General features: G+C 40.8%; 1 protein-coding gene across 4 annotated transcripts in view; it reads right to left on the reverse strand.

The window, feature by feature from the left end:
- Nucleotides 1-22,463, reverse strand: part of MYO9A (myosin IXA) — a 188,774-nt gene that overhangs the window by 97,053 nt on the left and 69,258 nt on the right. For 3 of the 4 annotated variants that reach the window (XM_068410044.1, XM_068410042.1, XM_068410043.1), the window contains exons 4-9: nt 18,570-18,632; nt 17,235-17,334; nt 14,759-14,815; nt 10,660-10,757; nt 7,948-8,074; nt 1,326-1,415 (exon numbers count right to left, since the gene is read on the reverse strand). In XM_068410044.1, coding sequence (XP_068266145.1) covers nt 1,326-1,415; nt 7,948-8,074; nt 10,660-10,757; nt 14,759-14,815; nt 17,235-17,334; nt 18,570-18,632 — 535 coding nt within the window. The remainder of the gene's footprint in view (nt 1-1,325; nt 1,416-7,947; nt 8,075-10,659; nt 10,758-14,758; nt 14,816-17,234; nt 17,335-18,569; nt 18,633-22,463) is intronic. The other variant, XM_068410045.1, reaches the window with a different exon arrangement.

Consider the following 22,463-nt stretch of genomic DNA (forward strand, 5'->3'; position numbering starts at 1 on the left):
CTTGGTCGCCCTCCTCTGGACTCGCTCCAACACCTCAACATCTTTCTTGAAGTGCGGGGCCCAGAACTGGACACAGGATTCAAGGTGCAGCCTCACCAGTGCTGAATAAAGTCTGTGCCCACCACGCAGGGAAAAAGTACAAATACCACATCCATTATATGTCCATCACAAAGACACAGTAAGAGCATTTGTGTGCCCTTTGTTAGGGGAGATTCAAGCCTTACACAAAGGCAACATTTCACTTCTAAAGATTAAAGCTCAGTAACAGTTAGTGAGTGTAAACACACAATCTCAAAAGGGGAGAAAAGATTTTTCTTTTTTTCCTCCCCTGGAAAAAAGGAATCCAAGTATCTACAGCCAAACCTAATGACAACACATCTTGTGCTTACTTATTTGCGACACAACAGACTGCTCTGAGACATTACTCAAGATGTTGCAAATTCTCACACAACCAAAGGACAACAAGGGGGAAGCAAGGGACCGAGTGCGGTGTGATGCCATGCTCAATGGTCTTAAACTGGAGGGGATACCAGAACACCAGATGCAGAAACAGCCAAAATCACAGCAGAAAACACTCATATACTTTGGAGAATATAAGAAGAAAACAGAGGTGTTTCTGTTTAGCAGCCACAGAATATAACTCAGAATTCCTGGAAACCACATATTTAGAAAAAACCCGCATGTTTGCTGACATTGTAATCCTGAGACAGACCATAATAGAGAAGTTAAACATTTCACGCAGTGCCAGCTCCACAGTTAGCAGCGATGCAGACTACACTCAAGTTTGAGAGTGGCTGATGGAGTTGTGGCTACCACAAAGCATCACGCAAGGACCCAGGTTGTGAGAGGTCTGAGAAAAGATAATGGGAATCTTCTACAGAGGATTTCCAGCTCGACCCGTACAGGAACCATGAGTAATGTAGGCACTTAGGACCCCACCAAAAATTATCAGGAGGTCTTAGGTCACCACTCTGCTGTGGGATGAATCAGTGCTACAGTTTAAGGAACGACGTATGAAGATTACTACTTAACTTGTACCATACACACTCAGTCACACACCATTCTGCTTTGGAGAACCCTTACACAACGTAGGTCATTAAAACAGTTAAAGACTATCACAGAATAATGTGCCAACCTGCTTTCCAGGAAGGGTGGAGAAGATGAAGTCAATCATTTTATAGACTTACACACATTAGCTTCTCTTACATTATTTTTAGGTAAATAAATAAAAACTGAAAGAAACTCTACCAGAGCTGAGTGCACATCTCAAAGCACTGAAAACTATCCAAGAGTTGCCCTTTTAATAACAAGGATCATATACAGACCTCCGCTAGTTTGTACGGTAAGATCAGCTTCTCTCCTACTGTCACTGTCTTTCTGGTAACCAGGGCCTCAAACAGCATCTCTTCTTTCACCTAAAACAAAAATCTGGATGTTAATGAGGAATAAATTTTAAAAAATCTAATCATTAGGAATAAATTTTAAAAAATCTAATCGTTAAAAAAAAAAAGTTTATAAATGTAAACATTTGCATCAATTTAAAATTTATAAATTTAATTTAATAAAAAATTAAAACACTTTTGCCAGCCCTTGCAGACTTAATGTTCAACGCATAAGAACGAGCTAGATATTGGGAGGAGATAACTCAGCACATAAACCCAGCATCAGAAATCAGACACCACGGTATTCAAGGGAACCTGATTTTCTGCATTCAATCACCGTACTTCCAGCAATTTCCCGCTGGCATCCTTCATTCCTGGTGCAGCTCCTCTCTCCCACACTTTTTGTTGGCAAAATAAGTCTGCCTCTTCTCCCAGGCAACCAGCGATAGGAAGAGGATACAGTCTCAAGCTTCGCCAGGGGAGGTTCAGGTTGGACATCAGGAAGCATTTCTTCTCAGCAAGGGTCATTAGACATTGGAAGGGGCTGCCCAGGGAGGTGGTGGAGTCACCATCTCTGGAGGGGTTTAAAAAAAGACTGGACATGGCACTTAGTGCCATGGTCTAGTTGCCATGGTGGTGTCAGGGCAACGGTTGGACTCGATGATCCCAGAGGGCTCTTCCAACCTGGTTGATTCTGTGATTCTGTGAAACTCAGTGGTTTATGTACTTTGACTTACTGTTTTAACTCAATAATTAGTCTGAAAAGCACTGCAAACAAGCCAGCTGAACCTAAGAAATCTCACCAACCATGATAATAACGATGCCATTCTGTACAGAAAACTACTTCTTTCTACCAAAAATACTGCTGTGGGAGCGATCAACTCCAGCACATTTTTATGTAACTGACTTTCCCTGCAACACCCACTAACAAGAACTTGTTGCTGTGGTGTGGAAAGCAGAAAACATCAAGTCACCTGTATATGACCTTCACCTACCAGCAAGGTCTGTGTCATTGGAAACCGAACATCAACACCTTGAGGTTCATTTCATTGTCCTCAGTAACACTGTAGAGCCCCCCGTTCCTATCATCTGATTTTGCCTTTCTAAATCAAGTGGGGAAAAAGAAATAACCTGGCTTTTTTTTAATTATCAAAGGCAACAAGGCAGAGGGGTATCAGATGGTTACTAATCAAAACAGTCCAACGTAATATTCCTAAACAGACTAAATGCTTCCAAGTCCTGGATTTGTCAGCAAACACGGGGATTTTAAATGGTTTGAACAACTACCCGCACTGTCCCCTGCCATCCCCATCTAATGTTCACCCCGGTTTCCTTCTCCCTCTGCTCTCCTGATGGAAGAGACCTGCAGATGTGCATCGTTCATCTCCAGACCTGCTGCGAGCTGACCCAGAGGGATCACATCGAACCATCTTCTCGTACAAAAACATACTTGGCAAGGATGGGGACATAATCCTCGCATCTCCCTGGGTCTCTGCCTGCAATTACCACCCAGTGGAGCTTGATCTTGATTGCTTCATCATCTCTGAAAGCCAACACCATGGGATACAGCTAAATTATCCTAATTTTCATTTAAGGTCACAGCTTGAAGGTAGCTGACTCCTGATGCCAACAAGGAGCCATAGGAGCTTTCTAAAGATAAACTCAGTGCAGGCCGATGGCTAAGGACACCTGGTGATGCTTGCAGCTTCCCCGTCACGTACATCCTATGCTTCCTCCTCCAGCAAGCATGATACACTAAAACAGAGACAAAACCCATCCTAGCAGATTAGCAAAGAAGAGAACACAACTTATTTCTTTATTTTGTGCCCTGGGAGTTACACTGCTAAGTTATGTTTCATGGATTTTTGCTTTCTGGTGCTAAAGGACAAGTCCTGCTCTCCCTCTTAAAAAGCTACGTGGTCCGTAGGAGTTTATATCTTAATTACAGGGACAAAATACAGATTTAAGACTTCACTGCCACATGCAAGTGGAACCAACGCTGAGAGGGCTGGATGACTACAGCTCTAAAACCCAGTGAAGGATGACCAGCAATGCTGCCGCGGCTATAAACGTCAGTGGAGCGCAGCAGGGAGCAGAGCTGGCGGGCTCCCGCAAGGGCTGGGCTGGCAGAGGTTGCTCCTCCAGTAATGCTGGGGTATTATGTTAGCAGCTGAAGAAAAATGAACCATTTCCAACTTGAGAGCAACAAAACATCACTTTTTGTCTCTCCTCCCGTATTTGAGAAAGGGGTTAGTGTTGAGCACTTGTTCAAATGCTGCCTGGTATGGAGTAACAGAAAATAAATTCAGATTTCCACCAGTTCTTCTTGAAGAAGACCTGAACCTTTCCTTCAGACTTTCTTTCAAACAACCAGAAAGTTATCTGAGTCGAGTTCTAGCTTGGAGCTTCACATTCGATGAAGATGTCCCTGCTCACTGCAGGGGGGCTGGACTAGATGAACTTTGGAGGTCCCTTCCAACACAAACCATTCTACGATCCCCAAAACTTCGTCCAGAAAATCACAGAATCAACCAGGTTGGAAGAGACCTCTGGGATCATCGAGTCCAACCGTTGCCCTGACAGTAACAGTTCCAGAAGAGAAGCAATGGATCCAGAAGAGAAGGCTGGACGCAAGCGCTGGCTGCCTCGTAAGCCTCACCCCCCTTTTGCTCCCCAATTACTTTCCAAGATGTTTATCACACGAGGAGCACAACATCTGTGGGATCCCTCTGGGAAGCCAAAGACAATTTTTTAGTAGAAAAAGAACTTGAGCACATAAATCTCCCATGGAGGTAGACATCAGCTCCAAAAGCTAACATCATGAATGGAAAAAAAGATCTGGCAAAATTAATTTAGGACACTTGATAACTTATATTTACCTTTATTTGCCCTGAGGCTGGTTCCCTAAGCCTAAAGGCTGAATATAAAACTGCTCCATTGAGTGAAGACAAAATTTGCCTTCCTTACTCAATGCTCCACCCACAGAACTAATCTCCAGTATGAGTAAATGTACACAATTAAAATGTTCCTGCTCTTCTAATGGAAAAAATAGTCTCTCTTAAGGTCAACTGACACTCATCACTTCTAATAGATTGCTTTTGTTAATAAGCCCACAAATGAGCCTTTCCAGGCTTTTCCCCAGAAACACAGAAGTTTTCCCTAGTTCTATACAATCCTCTACGATTTCTGCAGAGGACCTGTGGTATTTGCAACGCTTGCACAGGACTCCACGTCTGCTCGATCCATCAGGCAGCCTTGACATCACGCTATGGCACGGGATTTCAGCAAAGTTTAAACAAAGGCCGTGCAAAACCTGCCAAAAGCCTCACATAATCCACACGCTATGTCTATTCTTGGGGAAAAAAAAAAAGGAATCAGGGTCTTACTGTAAATGAAACAATGATCTGCAGAGTCTGGCCAAAATCCTATATTGCTGTTTGCTTTTTCAACAAATGCTGGTCTGAATGTTTTGATAAACCAAAAACATATTGGACAGGGTTGTCAGTATCTAAGAAAAATCAAATCCACTGCAGATCATCATCTCCTCCCAGCTTCCTTCAAAAAAATCTGCATATTAGCTTCATTTTATAGGGACACAAATCTCATCATACAGAGGAAGAAGAGTTGTTCAGGGTTGTTGCATTAACTGCTGCAGCAGGGAAAGTCCCCCAGTCGTCCTTAGAGGCTCAGAGACTCCAACGTAAACCAACTAAGCTCATGATAATTTGGGCCAGATTTTCCTTTGGAGGGGAAAAAACCCCTTAGCTTTGCATACATTTTTCATTTCAGATAGGCTGTTGGTTCCCCTCCTCCCCATGAAGGCTACCGCCCCATTGGTGCTGTGCAGGAGGACCTCTGCGTCCCCTCTTCTTGGCTGGTGTCAGAGGTGGCCAATTCAGCTCCTGCTTCTCAGAGCCTTTTCACCAAGTCCATGGATTTTTTTTCTTCTCTTTTCCACGTCAAATCCGTGACTGAACAAATCCAGCAAGTCATTTAAGGAAAAAAACCCAAACCAAAACATCCCTCAAAGTAAGTATCAGATCACAGCAGAGCTGCTTTCTTCCATCATTTTGCTACGCTCAAGACCGCCCTGCCAAGCGCCCGGTGGCTGTATGAAAAGAAGTTAAACTATTTGTCAACTAATATTATTTTTATTCCAAGATGATTTTTCAGTCTTAGTGAGTAACGCCAAGATCTAGAGAGGGGATTAATAACTTTTTCAAGCCAATTCATATTTTCAGCAACAATGGAGTGAAAAGCAAAACTGTTCAGTGACCACAAAAAAAAACTTAATAAAAATAATTACCCAAATGAGACCAAATACAAAGTGTCAAATGTTTCAACCAATTATTTTTGGTCTCTGGCTGAGAAGAATTCACTACACTTAATTTGGAAAGTTCTAAGCAGCTAAATAACGAATAAAGTGCAATGGGTGCTCTTCGTGATGCTGTTTCATCTGTTTGAACCCTTTAGCCCTCCCTTTTGGCCAAAATTGAATAAAAATGACAAAAGATCTAGTCAGGTCTGCAAAGGTTCAGCATTTCAGAAAGAGAAACCAAGCCTCTTCTGAAAATGAGATCATTGGCTTGCTTTCAGCTGATTGAGGAGTGAGTCTATTGGAAACTTTACACTTGGAGGCAACCAATGTCTTCAATTCCATGGATTAATTACCATATAAATGTAACTTTAAGGACAAGTAACAGCATTTACTCAAACCCAACAATGTATTTCACAAGATCATACCTGAGACCTGTATCGTCCTGATCTAATTAACAAGCATTTTATGCCGTATATGGCCTTTTAGCTTACAAAATAATTAGCAAGATGAATAAAAATCTATCACTTTGCTCATCTACACCAGATTCTAGTGCTTTTTCAAAATGAAGTTAAAAATATATATATATATATATTTACATATTGTTGCCACTATCTGCAAATGAGCATGGTGTCCATGCTCTGTGTTGTACCAGACCATGGCACTAAGCCACCGTTGGATCTATCTGGCTCAACCGATGCATGATTTCACATGTACACGTGCAAAAAATAACCCGATACCTTACAGCATGCAGATGTTGCAGAAGAGTTTGTTTGCAGAAGAAGGCCAGGGCAAAGACCCAAAGCCTGGAACTTGTTCAGATCTCTAAGTCACTCTCTTATTCAAAGCTTTTTTAAAAAACAATTACTTAATTGACTTGGCGCTCTCGCTATGGCCATTTTTAACAGGGTAAGATCAACGACATTCTCCTGCAAAGTCATATTTTCCCCTTCTGTTTATTTCTGCAATCTCCAAGGCCAAGATGCAAAGAGCATCCAGCTGCTTATACCCATATTTTACGGAAACTTTCCTCTCCCTAAATTCAAAGCATTAATGAAGTGCTATGAAAATCTGTGAGCGTCAGTTCCCGAGTTCTTTAGGTAGTGAGATGATAGCACAACCGTTATTTAAGGGAAGGAATGGGGAGAGCATCACGTGTACACAAAACGATGAGTTATCTTCTGATGCTATCATAAAATTAGCAAAAATTAACTTTCCACACCGTCCAGTGAGTACCAAGGGGTAAAGATAATAGTTGTTTTAATCAACTATAACATTTCAGTATCCTTTGGAGTTACAAGTGGTTTAGAGCACTTCAAGAAAAGTGAGGCAGCAAGGAGAGCTTCTGGCCACCTATATCCATGTCAAGAGGCTTCAAGCTCAGCTCTTGAATGAATAAAGGCAAGCGCAGGACAAGTTGGCTCATTGAAATTAAGACTTTTCTCATGAGCAAGTAATGCCACAGCTTCATAACCTGACTGGGCTAACAGAGCAGCTCTACTAAGAACTTACTCAGTGCTTTTGCACTGATTTACAGAATTGGATATGGCCCTGGGCCATCCGGGCTGAGGCCTACAAACCCTTCCCAAACGATACTGGCACAGTGGTGACTCACAGAGGACAAAGTGCTGTCAGTAACGGGTCTTAAACAGCAGGTTGCATCAACAGGTTCACAAAAGAACTAGATAAATACATGGATAATAGGTCCATAAATAGGTACTAAAGGGATGAGATGCACCCTCCGGCATCTCTGATACAACCTTTGGCAGGGTAACAACAGACACAAAACACAGCGAGCGAGCTCAGCATCTCCTACAGCCACCACCTGAACCAGAAGAGTGGGCTGATGGTCTTACAACTGCTCTAGTTTCTTATACAAATCTTGGAACGGATTTCAGGAGCATCAGGGAATTTTGGTGAGGGAGCTGATGGCTGGCGATTGAAGAAACCACTGCACTGAATGGCAGGTTTGCTTTCCACCTAGAATTGGTTTGCAATCTTTCAAATTTTCATCACAGAAACAGTATTTTTCAGTCAATTAAACCTCAAGCTGAAGCATAGGGGAAAAACCCCTACATTAAAAACCTCATTAAAAAAATCTTTATAACTTTTCACTGGCAAACATTAACAGCCCATACGAACAGTAACACAAGAGAACTTACTCTTCAGTGAAACTGGAAATAAATTCTATTATAAAACAGAGGTTGCTCATTAGGTGTGAACATTCCAGGAGGGGAAGCGAAGGCTTACCTCCAGCAGGTCCGACACAATAGGTAGTACTTCAGGGTTACAAATATCGATGGAGTCATCTCGGTAAGTCTTCTTCTTGTAACGGATGTTACCCAGGTGTAGTATCGCCGACAACAGAGAGAAAATTCTAAAGAAAACAGCGAGGATTCATTTTCACTTGGTTATTTTTTCTGAAAAAGCAAACCACATCCCCCAAACATCTTCGTATTTGACTCATTCCTCTAATTTTCAATCCAAAGCAGTTTGTGTCCCAAATCTCCAAATACTTCCTCAAAAATGATGTTCAAATGAAGCATCCAATTTGCCTCATGTACCAAATATTTTCACTTAGTCAAGTACCAAACTTGCACTGGCTTTCTTGAAAATTACTTAACATATTAAACACATAGTTATAAAATGGCACCTCATATTATAAGAAAAAAAAATCCTTGAGTAATCTAGATATCCAGATTAAATATCTATCATGCAACTGCCTAAATTAAGGGGGAGACTGGACTCAGCCATGCAGGCGATCCTTAGTCCCCCGGCACATGTATTTATCACCTTCCCAGATCTAGTCCCAGGTAGGAAGCCTATATAAAAAAGCATAAATGCTTTTATAATATATAAGCATACTGAGACAGAGAAAAGATGTTATACTTTAAGTAAATTTATCCAGCCAATTGTTCTTTTTTGATTTTGGTCACTTTTAAGTTATACCCTCATTCCTCCAAAAAACCAGCTCTTTGAGACTACCGAGTCATGGCTGACTTCAGCTATAAACTCTGTTTGTCCCTATTTCTACACTCTCTGGGGAGCTAAAAACGAATAAAATCAAATTTGATTCCTAGCCGTGCCACCAGCTTGTCTGGACAACACACCTTCCCCTCTCCAAGCCAGCCCTTCCTTATCTCTGAAATAGGGATACTGACTCCTTGTCGCCAATTGCAGCGATGCAATTATAAAAATTTCTCTTCTGTAACTTTCCACACAGGTGAAACCCCACGTTTTGCTATAAACAATCACTTATAAAAGTATAGTAATACTTAAAATGTCCTTCCTTTTAATCCTCAGCTGAAGGTGGTTAGTTATTCGTGTTACAACGCCAAGCAGATTAAATTTTGCTCATAGAGCGAAGAACCCACCATATTTTTTGACTAGAAGAAATACAAGCACTTGTGTGCCAAGAAAAGTTATTACACAGTAAATCAAAAACATGAATTTACTGTGACATCCAATTCTGCTCAGTCCCGAAACTTACTGATTGCTTTACTCCGTCAATTAAACTGCCTTCCTGCAGCCTAAACAGGCTCTAGAAAAATCTGGTCGCTGAAACCTGATTATTTAAAGATAAAGAACCACACTGACTTCGAACATATTTACCCTAGAACTACTTATACTTGGGTTTATCCATGTGTGTGGAACGGATAGAGAAAGAGCAGTCTTAATTTCATAATTAATTAGTTACAAGTTAGGGATAAAGGATGAGCTTATGAAAACGATTCTTAGCTGGGTGAAAATTTCTTGGAGCAGAAGACAGGACAACATCTTATAGTTAAGGGCTTCCAACTGCTGGCTCAGATATATGTTAAAAAGCAAGAAAAAACACGTTCATTAAATTATTGTTTGAACATTTTGACTCGAAGAAGCACAAGATTGTGGCTGCCCCCTCCCTGGCAGTGTTCAAGGCCAGGTTGGATGGGGCTTGGAGCAGCCTGGTCTAGTGGAAGGTGTCCCTGCTCATGGCAGGGGGGTTGGAACTAGATGATCTTTAAGGTCCCTTCCAACCCAAACTGTTCTGTGATTTCTCATTGTGTTCCAGCTATTGATGTGCTTCTCAGCAATACTTATGATGTCAAAATCCTACTCCCTTTGAGGTCACTTTTTAAATACATATTTTTCTATGCCTGTTACCACTCTTGGTAACATATTTGTCAAATTCATTCAAAGCTACTCAAGACTTTCAAGCCAACAATCAACACCACAGGAATTATTTTGTGGTTCTGATTGAAAACAACCCTCCTATGAGGCACGCAATTCCTTGCAGTCAGTGGAAGGCGGTATTGCAACCCAGCTAAGGAGTACAGTTTTTCAACCAGCACTTCCAGTGAATTAGTGAATGAAGGCCAGTTAGAAATGAGTCTACAGAACCAGTAAATTGCATGCGAACGATTAATCATGATGACTAATAATCAGGATTTCTGATTAAACTGGGATCTGGATTCATGACATGCAGAGTAAGGCATGACTATTCATGAATGGCTGATAAGGTTCCAACCTCCTGCCAGCGCTCCATTTGCATAGAGAATCGTTAACTACAGTAATGACAGGCATATTTTGTTTATACCTTTAAATTTTGTTTACTCCTTTATTGTACGAATGGCCAAGTGTCATCATTCATAGAATGGTTTGGGTTGGAAGGGACCTTTAAACACCATCTAATCCAACCCCTTTACCATGCCCTAGTCCAACTCCCTCCACCAGGGGCAGAGACATCTTCCACCAGATCAGCTTGCTCAAAGCACCATCCAACCTGAACACTTCCAGTCACAGGGCGTCCACAACTTCTCCAGACAACCTCCTTCCAGTGTCTCACCAATTATTCCTTCCCACCACCCTGATGTGTTATGTAGGGCACACCAGTTACGTTAGCTCAAGTCAGGTGAATTATCTCACTGATCACGGAGGTTATATTAACTAATATAATGTTCGAACTATGGAAAATAAACTCACTGTCTGCGAGTCTTGGGAAGAAACCCCACCATCTCCATGGCCAGTTGTAACCGCTCAAAGTCATGCTTCAAGTCCTCCCCTTCCACAGAAAAGCAGTCCTGTTGGGTTCGAACAGAAAGATTTAGCACTGAAAGAAATTAAGATCAGAACAAGTCCAGATGGCCAAGTCAACACTTCATAAATATCATTTAGTGATCACCACGCCTTTTATCAGCAACTAGAACATTTCCAATTTGGCACAGGGAAACGAGATATCCAGGAGGCCCCACTGACATGATGAGGAATAACCATGGCTAATTACCCCCAACACACAGGGACAGGGGGGAGTCACAGCCCCAGAGCTTTTTTAATCAAGCTGTTTAGAAGAATCTGCTTCTACAAGGACTCTATGGAAAAAGCCAATCAGAGTGCAAATTTCAATCCAATAATTATTGTGTACACAAGTATTTTTCTCTGTACTGCGTTTTTCTCTAGCGTGGTGAGATGGTCTTTCAAAGGATACTATATCTCCACCACAAATGCCTTGGTTTGAACAGCCTGGACCTCAGAGGGGACTACGCTGGTATAACTTTTCCAAAACAACATTTTTGGCTCATTTTTCTTGGAGATACATCCTTGTTTCTTAGGCTTAACCTCTAACACAAGAGGTGGGTCACACCATTCTAATAGTATGGCGAGTGTTCGTCACGACGTGGGACAATTAGCATGTGAACATGAACATGTGGGACAAAAGGATGTGAATTAACGATGAGATTAAATATGTTACACGTTCACAGGCAGTTTATTTCACATTAAGTCCTGCTCCATTAGGAGTTCCTAAAACTATACAGGAAGAATTGAGTTTTAAAATAGAATTCAGGTAATTTCATGTAAAATACCAGTGAATTAAACCCTGCATAGGAAAGGGAATACTTTAAATATATTTTTCGCTAACTTTATTCGAACTACCAAGAAGTTTTCTAAAAATGTGAGCGTTGTGGGAATTCGAAATCCACTACATTTTATATTTCTTGGAGGCTAATGTGTCTGAATGGTTTCATTTTTCAGATAATCCCCAGCCTGGCAGCAGTCATGGATGCTTTCAGGGAAATCCGATGACACTCCAACTAATATTGTCTTGCACCAATATTTAGGGAACATAAACGCTCCTTAAATGAGTAGATAAACAATTAATGCCAAGTTCCTTCTGCTTTGGCTCACTGTGGGCCCCCCATGGATTATTGATTAATCTCTCGTGCTTCATAGCCCATATTTAATACTTTTTCCCGAAATTAGTTTATTGTGCCTCACACAATATAGTGTTAACTTAAACCTCAGAATATTTTACTAACACTTAAATTAGAGACTTTCTACAAGTCAATCCAGGTACGTTAATTAAAAATTATAGCTGCAGTTGCAGTGATAATTAATGAAGCAGCTGTATCCACATAGTTTCTTTTGGTCATTTGCCTGTAAATCATATTTCTCACATGAGCAAGCGTGCACAAATTAATTCTGAAAGTCTGCACTAAACAGAGTTACATGAATACTACAGCGACTGTCACTGAACAGGTACCAAGTAGTCACAGGATGATGACTGTCAGTTGAAAAGACACTTGTACTCACTTAGAGTACATAGAATAAATCATAAATATAGAATAAATACAGAATATATAGAATGAAGTTATTTTATGTTATCAGCTTCATGTCTCAGAGCACCTATCCCCATTTAAAGCCTCACAACTCTACCAGTGGTATGTTCTTTATCCCACTCTGTAGCACCGTTACAGCGATAGCTGTAATGGGAGAAATTCTTATTTAAGGTATTTATTTCAACATAGGAGACTACTCAAACACAATTGTCTTATCTCCTTGACTAAAAGCTCAACTGGACAAGAAAACCTAAAAGTTTTAATGAATGGTCCTCAGGGACAACAACTCAATACTGCACAGACAAAGTGAATTTAGAGATGTTAAACAGACTACTGAAAATTACCCATTTTAACAGATGTATGAGCTCTCTGTACACCCCATCCAAAGGAATGTGACAAAGACAACTACACTGTACATCAGTAAGATGACCAGAGATCAGCAATTATTTACACCATAAAATAGAAGTTGTCCCTCCTAACTCAAACCTTGGCCAACTGGCTTCCTTGGCCATGACACATACTCTGAGGAGAAATTTTCACACCCACCAGAGTGGGACCTGGAGTTTGCAGGACAATAATATACCCACAAATTCTGCAAATAAGTCTTTTTTAAAACTTTTTTAAAAGATACGAAACGTCGCTTGTAGTGGCGCTCCACATTCCACGAGACAATTTCATTTTGTGGCATCGTTCATTCAAAATTAAATCATGAATCAACAGCGAAATACCGTAGACAACTCAGAAGTAGTACAATCTATGCCAAAGGCAAGTTAATTAACGATTTACATAACAATTGCCAAACTCATTAATCCACATGGAACGGCCTTTTGAAAATTATCTACTTAAAAGCAGATGCTCTCTGTAGTGTTTCAGCTCTGTACTGTTTCCTAATGGATGATAAATGGACGATAATTATTAAAAAAAAGGAGTTTCCTTGATATTAGGGCAGACAAGCATTGCAAAGTCCATGCCCACAGACCAAATCCATCATTAATATTCCACCGGGGTAATTAGTTTCTCAGCAAAAGTGAGTCCCCTGCTTACTATCGTCACGTTGAAGCAATCCATGGATTTCCATGGAAAGTTTAAAGAAGATAAAATAAATAGCACTTCTTTATAAACTGGACGTCTGCAGCAGGTTGAGCCCGTGGTTACGGGGAGAGGTCCAGGGTATGTTTAAGAGTGACTCATCAACTGAAGCAAAGATGGGATTTACCATGAACATCACAGAAAACGATCCTGAGCAAAAGAAAATACCAGATAAATAGCCAAATTGTAACAGGACACGGTTGTGCTGCAACACGGTAAGTCCTGAGCTGGCAGGGCATTATTGGCCCATCTAGGAGAAGGTGGCAAATTTGGGGTTTGTTTTAATTTTAATTCCTCCAGTAAATTGTCCTACCCCATTCGTTAAGCAATTAAGGTCATTGCAACATAGTATAGTGTATGAAGGTACACTGAAGAGCATCTGCTTTTGTAGGACCTCTAAGGATGCTCATGTGTTAAGGCTGCTGACACAATATTCACCATTTCTAAGCCTTGGGGGGTTAGACTCCCCTCCCCTCCTCCTCTCTGAAGGATTTTCCAGATGAAATCTTGCTGTTAAGATGCTTATTTAGCCCAAGTGAAACCCAACTCCTTCACAGATTACCTCTTACTCTTCTAGATGCATCAGGTAGAGTTCGACAACCATTAAGCACATGGCAAAATTAGCAGGACCAACATGCAGCTGATCTGAAACATGCTTCCCCGTGCAAGACAAAACCAACAGAGACTGTCACGGACACACAGACACCCCAAGCACGTCGCCAGCTGAAGCCACCGCTTCCAACTCGGTTGCACAGGAGAAGCCAGGGAAGGGGAGAAGTTTCACTGTTCCCTTTTTTGAGTCGATCCATTTGGAAAGGATGATCATGTCAGCAGGATTATTTTAGGGGAAACAATTGTTTTTGCATTCTGAATAATATCAGGATTTGATCTTCTCGCAGATGGTTGGGGGGATGTTTTTGGGGTTTGTCTTTTTTTCCCTGGAAGCTGGCGAGCAGATACACTGCTACAACCATCATGAACTGATGCATCTCTTAGGGCTTCAAAAGACTGATTCGCTAATTGGTTGGAAAGGAATTTCAATTTTCACATTGCTGCCGTATCACAATTTCCATAAATCATCACATATCAAGAAGGAACAAAAAAAATCCCTTCGTTTGCTAAAACTAGATGACCATATCTAGCTCTTGAAGAAGCTTTCCAGATGGAAGGAACCAAAAAAGAGCAAGGAAAAAAAAAAATTTATTGTTACAAGCTAATACACAAGCAACACCACTGCAAGGCAGAGGAAGGGAGAGGGTAATTAATAGGTTAAACTTAATTTGGTTTCGTTTTCTACGCAGGTCTTGGTGCACCTAACAAATTCAAGTGAGCAGCAGCCCTGCACCAGCAACACAGAAGACGCGGGTACTTGTACTGACCGGCTCAGAGTCATAGCAATAATCATCCCAGCTCTGTCTGAGGGGTTTCTTTGTCATCTGAAAGCAAGGCAGAGGGGGTTAAGTAGCGTTCAGACCAAAAATAACTCCCACTACCTGCTCTTTAACCAGGGCAGCAACGTCAACTTTCCAAGTAAAATAAACGTTGTTATTCTGCGTAGTCATTCCTTGGTTTTATTTTTTGAAAGGTAAGATTTACAATGCGTCTGCATTTATGGTGCTCTTGAGTCCTGCTTCCAGCGTTCTCAAGACAGCGAGGACCCCACATGCAATAAGCTTAATGGATTTTAAGATCTTTTCCTCCACGGCTGGAGAAACCTTTGGTTTACCTAGAGCTGAAGAGCTATTGACGGAAAAATCACGTTGAAGAGCAGATTTTTTTTGTTTCTACTCTCAACCTCTGCTCTAGACACGTCTAAATGCGATTCTCCAACTGATCAGAAAGCAACACTTTTTAGGAATTTGTATCTTTTTCCAAGCAGGCAGAGATGGAGCTGAGAGAATTTAAAGCACGTGTCAGCAAACAGTCCCAAGAGGGAGAGACACGTGGCACCAAAGCTCTTGATGAAGTTATAAAATGAGGACCTAATTCTGCAAATTGCTGATTTCAAAATGGATAAATATAAATACCCAGCACAGAAAATATTCAGCAAGTTGCAGGGTAGGACTCCTGCCACTGATATGAGATATGGAGAAGTCATCCAAACTCAGGGGATAATTTAAGTAAATTTGCTTTAAAAAAAAAAAAATTAAATTTTTTTTCTTCCCAATCTGCTTTCTTGCATTTACAGATCAACAAAATAACAGCATATTTTGGTGAAATATCTGAGTAGATTCTTGCTCCTCTGCAATGCAAAATACACGTTTGTTTTGCACAACACAACGTGAGCTGAGGAACCTGGGAGAAAGAAAATAACGCTTGACTCAAGGACTGAGTCAGCCCTTGCCTTACGGGGCCTAGTTCAATATTGTACAGCTTTTGAATTTTAATACTTAATTTTTAGTTAAACGAGTTCATCTCTGAGCTCATTTTTTTTCCTTTTAAAGAGGCAGGGATTTCTCTAGGACACGTTTAAGAAGCTACTGTAAATGCTACGGGGTTGTTTTATTACTTTCCCCTTTTATGTTTCCAAAGTTTCCTTTCCCTATTCCTCCACTTCCTCTTTTTCCTTTTTTCTCCTGATTTTCCTTTTTTCCCTTTGCCTCTGGGGCACGAGAAAGCTGGTACTGCATTGTCAGAAAGCCTTACTATGAAACGCTGCCCTGAACGCATCTGAAGGAACAGCTTTCCCATAGTTATCCGTGTTAAATGATCTCTCTAACACTAACCCTAATTATTAAAAATTTTTAAAATTATCATTAAAACCCTAAAAATTCACTGTTGCTATTGTCCATACACTGTGTTCAGGCAAGTGCAGAGTCTGCTTCCCTGATCCCATGGCTCTACCTCAGCATCCTTCTCCAGCCTACTTGCCCACAGCATCTTAATTTAGATTAAAATAAACGTTTCAACCTACATTATCACATTCCTACTAGTTCTACACACTATATGCCACTGGATTTATAATTTTCCTTTAAATATTAACTGCTATTAAAAAAAAGAACTATAATTAAAAGCAGTGTTATCCGCTAACATAAACCTACCGGATTGCCCAACAAAACCTGTGAACCTGACAAAACATTCGACCCAAACGATCTTGGCGCTTCCCCGCTGCAAAACCGCAGCGCAGCTGGGCGTGAAGGCATCACGCTAATCAAGTTTCAGCTCCAAGAAAACTGCAATTAATTAAAATCAATGTAGAACCTAACGACTCTTCCGCATATTCCTATGCCTTTTTTCTTTTTGAGCAAGAAGTAGTAAAGCCCATATTCACAGGCATCAGGGGACAACCCCATCTTAAACACCTGAAGTAAATCAGATTTTCTAAAGTAGGAGTTTAGTTGGCCATTGGTAGTAGCTCACTCATTTTTAATTCACACATTTTCAATGGTTGCTTGGGTTTTATTTATATTAAACTGATTATTTTGTTAAATTCAAAGGATCATGCTAACAGTCAGCCAGGAAGCTACAGAATTAGAACTATCTCATGCAAGATGTTATATCCTGAAGAGCTACTAGTATCACACATTTTCCCTTTTTCTCCTACTCAGTAGACAGATGTTAATGAGTAAAAGACATTCACACAGATAACAGGTAAATTATTACTGTTTCTCCCATGGACAATTAAAACCACAATATATTTAACATATTCCAAGTAGCAGACAAAAATGGAAAACACCGATTTATTTTTTCACACTATCAGGTGTTCAGATTGCCAATGTAGATTAATTTCCAGTTATGGAAGGCTGCCTACAAAACACTAAGACAACCCATTTGTACTACTCCACATGTTTTCTTTCCTAGCATTAAACACCAGCAGTAGAAAAGACAAGACCATGTATTGTACAGTAGTCCCACCTGGTTGAGGTAATGATATTCCTCAGGCTGCTTCAGATGAAATGCTGATCGCTCTTCCTCGCTCGCTCCCGCCAGGAGGTAATAAAATACATGGTAGTTCCTGGTGACGAATGAAAAAAAAAAGATGTTAAGACTTCCAAACAAACAGCATTAAGCAGAGAAGCATATGTAAACCTCATAACCTGATTTTCCAGCTTCCAGACTCAGACCTGAACACTGTTTAGAAATGGTTCGCACCCACTCTGCAGTGATGTAAAAGATTAAATTCAGTAATGGAGAATGAGATCCCTCTTCTTCATCCAAGGACATCCACTGCCCTAGAATATACTTAAAGAACTCCCAGCTCACACGGTCATGTTTTCCTCCAGAAACATGTGCAATGCCTCCATATTTATTAGAATCAAACCAACATATCTCATTGCAATGCAGAAATTATGATTATTTTTAATACTTTATGACCATTAACAAGGTAATGATTTTGCAGTTGCAGTTCTCTAAGACAGAACGGAAAAATCTTCCGTATTTTACTCAAATATCCAAAATACTTGACTATTCCTAATACTAAAAACACCCCAAGTGACACTCATCTGCTTTGCCTCAAGCCAACTCTAACGCAGACTAACGCTACGAGCGTCGCAGTATTTCTAAAATTAAAACTTTGCTTTTCTGTTGGGTGTTTTCCAAGAGGAACCAAGCTCAATCATCTCGTGAGACCCAAGAGCACATTCGTCAAGGCTGTACATGCTATTTAACTTCAGGATCGGCCCACAAGCATTCGAGAAAACTTCTCGCACAACATCTGTCTCAAAAGGGAAATGCAGACAGAAGTGCCAAGAGTTGAAAGACAACTAGAAGCAGCAAAATTATTTAAAATCAGAGTGATAATTACTGAGAGAGGAGGGTGTAGCAATTAACATGCTGCAATTAGGAAAGAACAATTTGCTTAGATTTGTTGTCTATCTACTTTTAGCTTTTTCTAGAGGCCCTTCTGATGGCTTCAATGTGTTAAGAACTGTGAAATAGAACTAAAATATCATCTTCCCCCCCCCAATTAGACATTAAATAGCTCACAAGTTGCACAAGAAAACAAATGGTGCGAAATAATCCATATGACATGAATCATAATGGAAAATGTAAGTCCAGGACTGTCAATAAAATAATGGAGTTTATTTTTCCTGGGTAGCACGTCCCTCCCTAAACAGCAAAATATAAAATGCATTATTTATCCTCAAAGCACAGGGTTAGGAGTGTGAAAATCCTGAGTCCCCCGTGCCAGCTCAAACAGGCACGTATAGAAGTCAAAAGCAACCCTGTAAGCAAAATATAGGCACCCACCGTTCATTGTGCTCCTGATAGACTAGTCTTGATTTCTCCAGGAGGTACTTTTCAACATAAGCTCTGGAAAGAAAAAATAAAAGCGTTATTCATTGACCCAGTATTGGACTTAACTGAACACAGCTTTACTGGGACTTTTCAGTCTTAGTACGCACAAAAAAAAGTTTCAGCCTTGTTTCACTTAGTTATATAAATTTCTTCCTAGGCAGAACAAGCCCAATATTATGTTTGGCTTTTGAGGTTTTTTTGGTTTGATACGAAGCCAACACTAACTTGGATATGAAAAACATGAGCTCAGATGCGTTAACCTATGGGCTGGGAGCGCAGGGGGGAAATGGTGACAGCAACGAAGCATCTCAGATACCTATTTAATCCAAAGCCAGCGAAATAAAATTGCTTGCAGCCCAAGATTTGTGCTCACAAGACATATATCTGGGGGCAAAAGTTTGCAAGATCAGATTTAGCTGCAGAAACCGTCCCCAAATCACCATTCCCTCTTCCAGAAGAGCCACTTCTCAACAAAAACACGGGTTATTAACTTGTGGCTACGCTCGAAAAATAAACAATTGCAAAAGCTCCTTACTGGAGTTTACATTTTATCCTAAGAGCCTCCACAATAAACATGTTTAATTTACATATTAAATACTTTTTTTCAAGCTTGCAGAGCTACAACAAGCTTCAGCAGGTTTTTTCTTCCAAACAATACTAACCAGTAATGATAGGGATTTAGAAACCGGAGTTATAATTGGCAGTTTTGATGATGTAGCTGCGCTTTTCCAGCTACAGACACCCAGTGACGTGGCACCGACATTAGCAGCCACGTCTGGATCGGGAAACCCAAGGACAAGGAGGTGCCTCTACGCTCACTCCTCCACCATAGTCTCCAGATGGGGAAGACAGATCTATTTCTTACTTGCATCTCAGTAATTCTCCCCTCCCTTCCCTAAAAAAGGAAATAAAATAAATCTTTTGGATGTGCTGCAGAAGTTTTATGGCAACTCTAATGGCAGTTCTTAGGAGGGGCTACTGCAAATGGCATATCCAGCCCCCAACGGGATGATCTTGCTGGATAAAGAAAAACAAACAGCAAAACAGTCTTATTCCTCTGTATGATGTGCACCAAAAAGGTTTATTCTTCTTTATTCCCTGCGAGGAAGCTGAGAATAGTTTATGGATATTCCTCACCGACAGGTTTTTTTTGTGTCCCCTTTCTAACCTGAAATCGATTTTTTCTCTCCAAGCCACGCCATAAATTCACTGCAGGCTCAGTGAACACCAGTGAAAAGGTATCAGTGTCCCACATCCCACTCCCTCCCCTGGGCAGCAGCTCAGCTGGATCACGTTCACCACCCTTGAGACTTCATCCCTTTCCCTATGATTTCTACTCTTATTATAGACCCTCCCCCCCAAAAAAAATCACTCTCATGCAATAATTTAGGTTGGAAAGGTCTTCTAGAAGTCATCTGATCCAACCCACTATTTAAATCAGAGCATATTTTTTTTAATTTTATTTTTATTTTTTAAAAATTTTTTTTTTGATGCACTAAGGAAGTAAAATATTCCTTCCTTAGTGCAAAGGTCATAATAAATACATGTCCCCAGAAGAACATATGTCCCCTCTTGTAATAGGATAGTGAGAAGGAAAATCAATTTAAGTATAAAAGATGTCTCCAGATGTTTTCTTTCTGTTTACTGTTGTCAATTACATCAAATCTACCTTTAAGAGGAAAGAAAAGAGTTCTAGGAGTATGGTTTAATGTGAAATACTCATTTAAGCGTGCTACAGAGCCTGTACTTAGCATCTTAGGTACCATCATGTGAAGTTGGAGACTGACTGTCACACACTTCACTTACCACAGCACGTCTGAAAGCGCCGGCTCGTGGTATTTGAGATACAGCCTCATGCCACTGCACACATTTACCATGATACCAGTGCCCTGCTGCTTTTAATTCAAATGTCCCCCATCTGGCTCTTCTGCAATTTTATGGAGCGTGTCAGATGTTGAGGCTTTTGATCATCTTCCGAGGACTGAAGAGGTCGCAAAGACCTTCCCCTCCAGAACTTGCTCATCATCGCACAGGACATAATAAATTCTTAAAGCCTTATGGGAACGCACTTAACTGTACCCATTGCTCATGCACCACCAATTTTAAAGCTGTCTTCAAAGACTTCATTTCATGGGGTGGGGTTGGCTGCTACTAAATCTCTTGGCTATTATATCTCTTAAGTTTAAATTCACTTCAAGTTTTGGGTCGTTATATTCATAGGGTTTGTAAGCAAATATCCAACTGCTATTTTCAGCCTCCGAACAGAGCAAAATCGTGATTCGGGGCTGCAAATTACAGTTGCATTAACAAAGCAAATAATATGCAGAACACAGGATGATAATTGACTCGGGTTGGGCTTAAAATCTATGCTAAGTTTTTAAAAAAAAATAAAAATACTTGTGATCTTCTCTGTAAAGAGTATGAAAAAACATTGTGGTCTTGTACGCCAGGAACAGCTCACAGGTTTTTTTAAATGTCTTTTTATTCTCATTGGGGCAGCACTGCAAGCTTACAACAAAGCACAGTCACATCACACTGCGCAACCAAAGACCGAGAAAGTGCATTTTTTTTAAAGAAGAGAGAAAATTCCTCTTTATTTTATGAACTTGGGGATATGAATACAATGCTACTTGCACCTATCTGCCAAGTACAGAGGCCACTTCCACAGAGCTGACACAGCACGCCAAGATAATATATTGTTAAGGCTTTTGTTGGATTCTTGTTACCTTGTATTTCAGAAGGTATTAAAAAAAAATTGAGGCTTATCCTTTTAAGAGAACTGTTGACCAGAATTAAAGAACAAAAAAAAAGAGAAAGAACATCAGATTTGACGTAGGATGAAAAACCAGTGGGAAGGTACACAGAGTACTCAAGCTCATTTGAAAAATTAATGGGAGCTATTTGTGTGATACTGTTCTGCTGGAAAATAAGAAAGAAAAAAATTTAAAAGCAAATCTCTAAAATAACAACAAAGTCTCAGCGTGAGATCTCTTAGCTAGCTGCAGAAATTATACAACCCCTGGAATGCCACTTCTACTTTTCTTTCTCCCAACTGAGTTAATTAACCTGGACAAAAAGCAGAGTTAACAAAGCCCTGCTCATTTAGAGCTAGCTTGAGTCATTTCGTGATGACCTGATGCCATGAAAATTGTCTAAAGCCAAGGAGAAAGCCAGGCTTAGGTAAGCCCACCTAGGTGGTTTCATCCCTAGGCTTCCATCCATGCAGCACTTCTGCTGCAGCCCTCCCCAGGAGAAGGAAGGTTTGAGTCACGGTCGTACGTGCCATGAGCTTTGCGTAGCAGAAGAGATGCTGAAATAAACTGTGGAGAACCATGATGGAGACAAGCGTCTCGTTGCAATGGCCCAGAGGAAAAAAAGAGGTCCTAGCTGGTCAAGGGTTGGGTTAAAGAGACACTTCAGGGTAGAGACAGAAGCATATGGGGAATTAGAGAGCGATCAAGAAGAGTTTGGCTCAATCACCTCTGTAACACCCATCAGGCAGCTGGAGATTAAATCCCCCCTTGGCTTTTTCTTCCTGAGACTGAGCAAAGCCAGCTCACTCAGCCTCAACTTCCTATCACATCACAGAATCAATCAGGTTGGAAGAGACCTCTGGGATCATCGAGTCCAACCATTGCCCTGACACCACCATGGCAACTAGACCAGGGCACTAAGTGCCATGGCCAGTCTTTTCTTAAACACAGAGATGGTGACTCCACCACCTCCCTGGGCAACCCCTTCCAATGGCTAATGACCCTTGCTGAGAAGAAATGCTTCCTAATTTCCAACCTGAACCTCCCCAGGCGAAGCTTGAGGCTGTGTCCTCTTGTCCTATCGCTAGTTGCC

The sequence above is a fragment of the Nyctibius grandis genome, chromosome 11, assembly GCF_013368605.1.
Source record: "Nyctibius grandis isolate bNycGra1 chromosome 11, bNycGra1.pri, whole genome shotgun sequence".
Classification (NCBI taxonomy): domain Eukaryota; kingdom Metazoa; phylum Chordata; class Aves; order Nyctibiiformes; family Nyctibiidae; genus Nyctibius; species Nyctibius grandis.